The sequence below is a fragment of the Lolium perenne genome, chromosome 4 (genome assembly GCF_019359855.2).
Source record: "Lolium perenne isolate Kyuss_39 chromosome 4, Kyuss_2.0, whole genome shotgun sequence".
Taxonomy (NCBI): Eukaryota; Viridiplantae; Streptophyta; class Magnoliopsida; order Poales; family Poaceae; genus Lolium; species Lolium perenne.
Genome location: NC_067247.2, coordinates 385901778 through 385912003, shown reverse-complemented (window position 1 = coordinate 385912003; position 10226 = coordinate 385901778). Strand labels below are relative to the sequence as shown.

At 50.8% G+C, this 10226-nt stretch overlaps 1 protein-coding gene across 1 annotated transcript; it reads right to left on the bottom strand.

Moving 5' to 3' along the window:
* Positions 1 to 2930: 2930 nt before the first annotated feature.
* On the bottom strand, positions 2931 to 7052 carry LOC127297315 (peroxidase 5). Its single transcript, XM_051327612.2, has 4 exons — positions 6614 to 7052; positions 5801 to 5989; positions 3778 to 3943; positions 2931 to 3692 (listed from the first exon to the last, which is right to left on the bottom strand). The coding sequence occupies exons 1-4, from the start codon at positions 6860 to 6862 to the stop codon at positions 3274 to 3276; spliced, it is 1023 nt and encodes a 340-aa protein (XP_051183572.1). The 5' UTR covers positions 6863 to 7052; the 3' UTR covers positions 2931 to 3273.
* Between the last annotated feature and the right edge of the window lie 3174 nt (positions 7053 to 10226).

Sequence of the window (10226 nt, the reverse complement as noted above, 5' to 3'; positions counted from 1 at the left end):
CTATTCAGGACATGACATAAAGTCAACAAAGCCTCCCCCCACCATGCCTTTGATAAACCAGCAGTGGCTAACATGGAATTCACCAAGTCAGTCAGCGTGCGGTTTTTCCTCTCGGCAACCCCGTTTGATTGGGGTGAATAGGGAGGCGTCCTCTCATGACTAATGCCATGTTCCTCACAGAATTCATCAAAGATTTTAGGAAAATATTCGCCACCACGATCCGACCTAAGACGCTTGATCTTTCTCTCTAGTTGATTTTCAACTTCGGCCTTATAAATTTTAAAGTAGTCTAAAGCTTCATCTTTAGTTCGCAACAAATAAACAAAGCAAAATCTAGTCGCATCATCAATCAATGTCATGAAATATCTCTTTACATCTTTTGTCAACGCACCATTCATCTCGCATAGATCAGAATGTATGAGTTCTAGAGGTGCCAAGTTCCTCTCCCCGGCCGCCTTGTGAGGCTTCCGAGGTTGCTTTGATTGCACACAACTATGGCACTTAGAACCTTTGGCAATGGTGAAATTCGGAATTAAACTCAAACTGGATAGCCGAGACATTAATCCAAAATTAATGTGACATAAACGAGAATGCCATACACTGGTATCATCACTAACATTGCCACAAATATGGTTCACAGACTTATTACTGAAATCGAAAAGCGAAAAACGGAACAAGCCCCCGCACTCATAGCCTTTACCAATAAATTGTCCAAACTTGGAAACAACTACTTTATTCGACTCTAAAATAACCTTAAACCCATCTCTGCATAGAAGGGAGCCGCTAACGAGATTCTTGTTCATAGTAGGGACATGCTGCACGTTCCTCAACTGCATGATCTTCCCCAAAGTGAACTTCAGATCTAGCGTGCCAACACCACGAACAGAAGCATGTGACCCATTCCCCATCAAGACGGAAGAATCCCGGGCGACATGGTAAGAAGTGAACATGGATATGTCAGCACACACATGAACATTAGCACCTGTATCAATCCACCAACATGGAGACTGAAATACCGAAAGAACAGTAAAGAGAGTACCGCACCCATCAGCATTGCTAGCGGTCACCGTGTTGACTTGCCTCACCTTCTTCTTGCGGCCTGCCCTCTCTGGACAGTCCTTAGAAAAGTGGCTAGTCTCTCCACAGGTAAAGCAGCTCAGATCTTCTTTGTTTATCATCTTCTTCTTTTTGAAGGTTGTAGTCTTCATAGGCTTATTGAAGGAGGGCTTGTTATTCCCTTTGTTCTTTCTGTAGGGTTTCTTCTGCACCATGTTGGCGCTAGACTGACCCTCTCTTTCTCAGTAGTATCCTTAGCCCGAGCTTTCTCCTCAACATCAAGAGACGCTATCAGATTTTCAACTGATATCTCCTGTCTCTTGTGTTTGAAAGTTGTGGCAAAGTTCCTCCATGAAGGGGGCAACTTAGCGATGATGCATCCAGCCACAAACTTGTCAGGTAAGGCACACTTAAGAAGTTCAAGCTCTTTCGCAATGCACTGTATCTCATGAGCTTGTTCGACTATAGAACGATTGTTCACCATCCTGATGTCATGGAAGCTCTCCATGATGTACAGTTCACTGCCTGCATCGGTTGCACCGAATTTAGCATTCAGTGCATCCCAGAGCTATTTACCATCTGTTATGTGCATGTACACATCACACAGACGATTAGCAAGAATACTCAGAACGCATCCGACGAAGAGTATTGTTTTCCTTGAACTTGTTCTAATCTTGGTCAGATATAGTTCCTTCAGGTAAACCATCACTAACTTCGAACACTTTCAGATGAGTAAGCCAGAGCGTGGCCTTAACCTGCCACCTCTTAAAGTGCACACCGGTAAACTTATCCGGCCTCAGTGCATCAGCAAAACCAGCCACTGTTATCTCATGAAATTGCCTACAATTAGGTTTTTGGATTGTTGGATAATTAGGCACAATTTCCATGATTAATTCCAGAGTATTAAGCATGACGACAGTAACTACTAACATGTGAAACTAGAACATACTAGATGCATTAATCAACATGAATAGTAACACGCCAAACAGTACAACATCCATCGCTAAACAGATCGAGATTTGTCGTGCGTACCGATCTGGTGGTGGTGGCGGTGATGGTTTAGCAGATGACGTCGCAGCAGTAACGTTGTTGATGACGGGAACGACGGGTCGAAGTAGACGGCGTTGAAGACGACGGTAGGCAGCACCGCCCGACTTGGACGGAAGGCGGCCCGTGATGAAGAACTTGAGCAGTCGCGCAGAGCGCTTCCCAAAAACCTAATTCGCCCTCTCCCGTACAGGATCGCAAAGGCGAGTGGTTCCGGAGACCTGCTCTCCCGTTCGCCGATGCACATCAGCGCGCGGGATGGAGTTGGCTACGATGGCGGCGCAAGCGAAGAGAGGTGGAAACCCTAACTCGTGTATCAGATAGCTTTCTGCGGTAGCCGGGCAAGAGATTTTATAGGCTCAGGAAACCCTAGGTAACGTGGGGCACGCCCACGTCGCGCGCATGTTTCGAGTCGGTTACAGATAGCCCAATCCACTCACCACGAGCGCGGCGCGCGTCGTGACGTGACGTGACGTGTCGTGTCGTGTCGAGATGAGCGAGGAGGAGGAGGAGCGCGCGTGTAGCACACTCCTATTCTCACTCACTTACTAGTGGTGGAACAACCCACCTTATAAGGTGGTCTAACTTCCTCCTAACTTTCCATATGAGACTAAACTTTCCACCTCTTGCCACTCCCTAGTGAGCTGCCACCCACTTGGTCTCAAACTCATAAGGCTGCCACTATATGGGCTTTGAGATTTATAGGGAAAACTAAAATCTAATTTGGGCCACTAAAAATGGGCCCAATATTTCAACATCCCCACCCTCGTTCCTACCAGGCTCTCATTGCATGACACCCCTGCTTAGCATCGACACCTCAGTGCACATTTTAGAGATTACTAGTGCACTATGGCGTGCCCGTATAAATTTTTCTTATTAAGTATTACTATTGGTACATTTGTACCTAATCATTACATACAGTTCTTAATCCAGTATCTAGATGATGAATACATACAAAGGCTACATGAATACAAGCGGAGGAAGAAATTGATTGAGTATGCAGGAGCGAAGAGAGAAGAGGGTGGAGCTAAGCTAACTAAGCTAGCTAGCACGTACAGATCGACCAGCTGAATGTTCAAAATAGACACCCTACCTAACTACATGTGCCACACATTTCAGTTTAATTACGAGTTTGACCGACATCAACACGGAGCGGCAAGAGCAGGATGCTCAGCCGACGACTCTGCAGTTGGTCCTGATGGATCCGCTGGTGCCGGTGAGCACCTCGATGTTGCCCATGCTGACCATGGCGTCGGCGAAGTCGGTGAAGAAGGAGGCCGGGTTGTTGGTGTACCCGACGACCTGCGCGGCGGTGGTCGGGTCGGCGAGCAGCGCCTGGTCGGAGGTGAGCAGGCCGCGGTTGGCGACGATGTTGGCGTAGTAGTTGGTGTCGAAGGAGTTGGGCGTGACGGGGTCCATGGCGACGAGCGGCTGAGCCGCGCCGGACTGCGTGGCCGACTGCGGGCACTGCGTGGTGAGCGTGCCCAGGTAGCTTGGGTCCATTGTGGGGTCCTGCCCCGCGCTCGGCGATGACGGGTAGAGCCGGCCGTCGAAGGAGCTGCACTGCGCCATGCCGATCGTGTGCGCGCCTGCGAAGTCAAATCATCAGTGTCAATTCACCCCGGGTCGCTATAGGTTTTCCGTTGGTTTTGTTGGAATGGCGATGGTTTTTACCTGAGAGCGCGACCATGTGTGCCTGGGTGAGGCCCTTGGAGCCGAAGATCTGATTGAGCTGCTGCACGTTCGCCGTCGGCGGAGGCAGATTGCCGTTGGTCTCCCCCGCCACGGAGACGTTACCGTCTCGTCGCCCCGCCGGCACCTGGTACTGGCTGCCTCCGGCCTGCAATTTTGAACGAATCAGTCAACCAATTGTCGTTCTGAACTTTACACATCACTTTTACACCCTTGCATCGTTCGACCGCCCATATCAATCGAGCAATCATCGGCTGATACAGCGAGACATACACGGAGACTGACAGAGACATGACATAGATTTGGGGCGGCAACAGTACATAGAGCTGTTGCTTGATTCGGGAGAGCTAGCTAGCTAGCAGTCAGGGGCAAGGAGAGAGACACGTCATATGGTTGGTGAGCCGGCGACGATGGCATGGGCTCCATGGATCCATCCAAGTGGAGGAATGCATGGCGACGGGGATCATGGCATGGCATGTGCCGTGCCGGCCACATGGGCGTGCGGCGAATCCACGTAAACTACTCACTCGCCCACGAACGTACATTGACGTGCGCCGCTGGACTACGAGAATCCCCTCTGATATAGCATCGCTTCTTTCCCTCTCGGGTTAACGCAGATGCACGTAATGCTGGCTGATTGACAAGACAGGGGTCCGAACCGCCGGTCGCGCGTCACCGGCGCGCGGTGCTTTGGTCTGCTGGTACATGTCTTTGTCCAGCTCTGAATGAAGTTGACGATCGTAGCTGCACACCAGCTGTGCTCGATGATCATAGTTGCCGTAGAATGCATTCTGTGGCAGGAAAAAAAACTGGAAACTGCATCTAATCGAAGGTAAGAGCCGCCTAGTTCTCCGTGGTCGGCGACGCCAATACTAGATTTCTGTAACCTGTTGAGTTTTGTTGATTTGACTACTCCACTTGGACCATTTAGAAGACCTAAACGAGCACTATACACCAATTGTGTGAGTCTAATTGTAAAGAATAAGATGGAGGCGCAACGGTCCTATGACTGACTGCAGGTCAGGTACTAGTCCACCCAAAATGCATCCGACGAGACAACACATTAAATTGGCCAATCAGCTTAACATCCCCAAATACTCCTGCAGCTGAAGTACCACAAGTAGTACCATGGCCCCTGCCTACCAAGGGATTGTACCGTTGCCTCCGAGTGAGCGAGGAACTAATTAATGGCCTCTGATCTATCGGGAAAGAGCGAGATCTCGAGATGCCTTCGGTATTCGCATTGCGGCTGCGCCGGGATTCAGCTCACATGATTTTCTCGCATGGAGATCGGAGCAAAGGTCAGGAACAATACTAGGTCTTTTGAGCCAACACTACACGTTCCTACCGATACCAAAAACTTGCCAGGCTAAAGGGTCAAAATAAACTTTCTAGCATGACGATGCTTTATTTGATCTGAAGTTGGAACCCCTGCACCTGCCGGATCCTCTTGCGTGCGAACAAAGGCCGTTTCAGAGAGCGCGCGTGCGTTGGGTAGGGCCGTATCGGAACGTGCAGTGCAGGATGCCGAGCGTGCGGCGCCCACGGAAGCAATGCCGGATTCGCCTATCTGCCCCGAAGACGACGACATCGATCATGTCTTCTCGGGCATCATTCAGTGCATGCAGATGGATGTGTGGCCACGCAGCGTACCGGCAGCCTAGCTTAGCCTACTGCTGTTAGTGCCACCTTGGGGTGGTGGAAAGAAAAGGAGCTTCTTTTCTCAAGCTCTCGTTGCCTTTGGGGAAAGATAGAGGAAAGCTAGGCTGCAAAGGCATTCGATCGCGCGCGGCATCAGTGCAAAGCTCAGCGATCGATCGATCTAGGCGCCCTCGTCCCCACGCTTCTATATTCCGAACCCACCGGCGATCGAATCCTCCATGCTGTCCGAGAGCACGCTCAACTTGCTCGTGTGCGCCGTGGCGAGCACGTTGTTTAGTTTCACTACTCCTTCATAGTATTACTGAACTGAACTGAAGCAAGCGGGTAGTAATGGAGAACGTACCAGCGCGAGCGCGTCTCGTGCGGCGAAGGCGAGGATGTCGGCGCAGGAGACGACGCCGTAGCAGGCCTGCTCCAGCCTCGTCTTGGCGGCGTCGATCACCTCGAAGCCCCGGAGGCTGGAGTTGGGCGGCGCGTCCTTCTCCGCCGTGTTGCCCGCCGAAGAGTCTAGCAGCACCGACCCGTCGCAACCCTGCACGCGTCAGACACACAGGTTGATCAGTTACACGTTACATCGTCACACCGAGGATCATCCAACTCGTTATCGTCAGTTGAAAACAGCGAAACAAGCCACCGTCAAGCATCGCCCCAAAAGCTTCCACCCGACACGTCACGCTCGCTACAACGGTTTGGAAGCTCCTCCATGTTTTTCGCAAAGGAAAAATGAGCAGAGATAATAATGGAATGGATTCTTCTACTCCGACTTTTCCACTGAGCACGCATATGGCCTATCAGACAGACTGACGCCATTCCGGGCTTGCAGCAATCTACCTCGAGATGCCCGCATCTACCACCTCCACCTCGCTGTAGAAAACTACCATATGCAAGAAACGGCCGAGGCAGAGCAAGGTGCACGGCGAAAGAGGGAGGCTCCACATGCAATGCAAGCGAAGCGCACCGATCCCCACCCACACACGGTGACATCAGGCTGTGCATTGGATCACTCAACGCACGCACGCGACGCGAGCAAGGCATCGAATGCCTATCTTCAATTCTTTACCTTCTAGTAGCTCTCTCACGTCAGACAAAGAATGAAGCTCTCCTCACGTCAATGGAAGGGAACTGAAGTTAACACATCGAATTCTGCTCTGCTTACCCTGACGAAGCAGTCGTGGAAGTGCAGCCGGAGGAGCCCCGCCGCCGTGCCGGGGCTGCCGGACACCCCCTTGCTCACCTCCTCCTGCACGATGATCTCCGCCGCCGGGCACAGCGTGTCGTAGAACCCCACCTCCAGCTGCGCCCGCGCTGTTGTCGCCGCCATCGCCACCACCGCCACCACCACGGACAGCAGCACGTCCCGCAGCCGCATTCGCGCGCCACCTCTGGCTCTGGTCTGAGCTTCCATGATCCTGCCCACCTCCCTGGATGACCTGACGCCCAATTCAGCTAGCTCTTCCTTCAGCACCAATTAATCCTGCAGCCTCCAGGTTGGAGCTAGCTGCGAGAGATAGCAGATACCAACTTCTGGGATGCTATGCTTATTGGTTGAGGACTGGAGCCTGGCGAGGAGAAAATGGTGGGAGCCGAGGCTGGTTTTGTAGGCACGCCGGAGCCATGTGGGAGCGGCATACTTACTTAGTGCAGGAGAGAACCAACGGGGTCCTACTCTTTGGTGCATGCTGGGCTATCATTGACGCGATAAAAACTAACCAAAAGGCACGCGTAAACAGAAAAGAATGTGGTGCATGACACGACAGAAAGATCCGTCCATCTCCAATTTTGATCTGCTGCAGGTCGATTTACTAGGGATCGGCGGGCAATCTGATTTGGACAGGTTCTGCGAGACTGCAGTGGCGAACAGTACCAGTGTAGCGAGGCAGGGGCATGTGACACAAGAACCGTAGGAAGTGTACATTGGGGTAAGCTGGCATTTGGGCATGATTAGCTGATTACTGGTTTCTTCTTCTTTATGTAGGATTGGAAGTTTCCTCTCTGCTCTCACCCCCATGCGTCGCGCGCTGGTCCCAGATGTTCTATTCTGAATTTCTGATACATCGGCATCTGATGCTGCTGAAACACGGGATATGGATTATGGATAGCAGGGCAGAGATACTCCGTCCCCGTTTCAGAGTTATATATGTTTGATCATCGTCTGTGCAATTTATGGGTCCTCGGGACGGATGCAAGGCCAGCCGGTGCAGGAGATTGGGCTATACCAGCATGCTTAACTGCACAACAGAATGTACCGCGCGTGCTGCAACGGAGTGTACTCTGATTAGTCCGGCCTGAAATTAAGTTGTGGCTTTGCTTCAGTTTGCAGCGCACTCAACCATGAATCTACACGAGTACTACTCGGTACTAGACTAGTAGTTAAGTGCTGATTATCTCTTGATTAGTTGCGTCCCGTACGCAAAGAAAGACAGGCGTCGTCGTCAGCTACCGGCGGAATCCGCGAACTGTGCCAGCTCGGCGACACGGAATCCACGGACATCCAACATGCACGTTCGTTCGGTGTGCTTGCTCGATCAATCGCTTAATTCATTGCTTGATTTGACTCATGCGTCCTTCTTAGGGCTAATTTTATTTTTTCTGAATTTCAATGATTAAAGCAAATCTCCGGCCTGAGCATTTAACAGAAGAAGAAGAAGAAGATGGAGGAGTGTGCAGTGTGTCAGTGTGGTTAGTTAAGGACAGATCGAGTAGCAGACAACTCAGCTCACAGATTCGACTGCCTTCCACGTTAAGGAGTGACACATATTATGTCTCTCCAAAACTTTACCGAAAGGAAGCATGGAAAGGCAGCGGCGGCTGGGTCGTGCAGTTTCTAGGTAAAGTTACTAATGATTAATTAACACTATATGGTCGAAAGGTTGCGGGGAACAACATTGTAGGATCTAGGTACTTCGATAACTGAATGTTTAACACTAACTGCTAGAAATGTGTGTTTCTTGAAAAAATGACTAAAAACAACAAACTCTTTAACTAATCCTCATTTGTTTCTTGTTGGAACCATGGTTTTGCTGGCTTTTGGCCCTGACCCCGCGTCGGCCCCCGCGTAGGGTGGTCGGGTGGAAACCCTAAACCACCGCCACCCCCCTCACCTCCCCCCTCTGGTCCTCCTCCTCACTGCCGCCGCCAGCACGTGCGCGTGGGCAAAGCTCGTGGTGCTCTAGGCGGCGGCAGGATCCCTCTCGCATCGCGCGCGCAAAGGAGGCGCGGGATCGACGACTGCGGTCGTCGGCCGATAGCGGGGCTGGTCGGGGATCGGTGTGGTGTGGTCCTGGGCGGGATCCGGGGCTGCGGCCTCGGCCGGTGGCTCTACGACACGTCGTGCCTGGCTGCCCTGACGAGGGTTGCGGCGTCTGGCAGCGGGGTTGACCCTGATGGCTGAGGATCCGACGTTTACAACGGCGCGGTCGTGCCTGGTGGTGGTCGGCCGGTCCTCTGCGCCTCTCCCTCCCAGTGGATCACGTTGGTGGCCTACTTCGGGGTTGGGGGTGGCGGTGGACGACTCGTCGATGGGTCTGTGGTCGGTGGAGGCCTCCTCTTCCGCCGATGTGGTCGATCGGCGCGCGGTGGCGTGGGAGCTGGCCGATCTGCCTAATAAAGGTGGTTGTCCTAGGGTTCTTCTTTTGCGAAGAAGAAGACCCTTCTTCATCTAGCCGAAGTGATGAGTTTCAGAAGGCTCCGTCGGCGAATGTAACACTGCACCTTATGAGTGGAGTTTGCTAGATCGGGTGGTCTTCGGTCGTGCGCACCCATACTTTTATTCTGACTTTTTGGTTCTGGAGGGAGCGGCGCGAAGCTCTGTTCTGTGTTGCCATCAGATGAAATCAGAGGCGTAGAATATCATGAAAGCCGGTTTCGAGGACTAGTAATGGAGGTTCGAGTCTCTGTGATGCTGAGGGAGTTGCTTGGTGTTCTAGTTTTCGCAGCAGTATGCAAGTGGGGGCAACAACACATGTAGGGGTGGGCATAAAAAACCGAGCACCGAACACCGAACCGAACTAACCGGAACCGAATCCGAATACACCGAAACCGAATTAACCGAAAACAATTTCGGTGCTTAAATATGAAAAACCGAATTTATATTAGCAAATTCGGTTTTGACCATCTGTTTACCGAAATGACCTTTGAAACCGAGATATCTTTAACTGATAGCGTAACCATCTCATATAGAGCTCCACTATCATTTGTTGTAACTAATTTCTCTGCCAAATCAGCAAACTCCAATCGGACCAAAGTCCCAAGCATCTGTCTAATTTTATTGTGCTTCGTCTAGCTATGTACGAGTAGTTTACTACTACATGGTCATATGGTTTCTGGAGTTAGGAGCATTGGTAGTGTATACGTCCTTGTGTATGTGGACCTAACTTCTAGTCACGGCAACTCGGCAGCTGCCAAGCTACTGCATGCCATCATACATACTTGACTTTTTATTTTTGTCACAATTAAAATAAATCGGTTAAAAACTGAACACCGAACCGAATTACAAATTAATTACAAAACCGATATAATTTCGGTTCTCATTTCGTATTACCCGAATTATAATAAAAACCGAAAAACCAAACCGAATTTTCGGTTAAAACCGAATGCCACACATGTGAAGTTCAGAGTCTTTCAGGGTGAAAATCCAAGGCCTGACCTTAGTTGTGTCTGTTAATGGTCTTTTTGAAGATATTGTTTTGAGAGGGGAGACTATCTGTAGAGTGAAAACCTAAAATCTTTTGATCGGTCGAGAAGGCGCTTGCGCACTGTTCCCTTCTTGA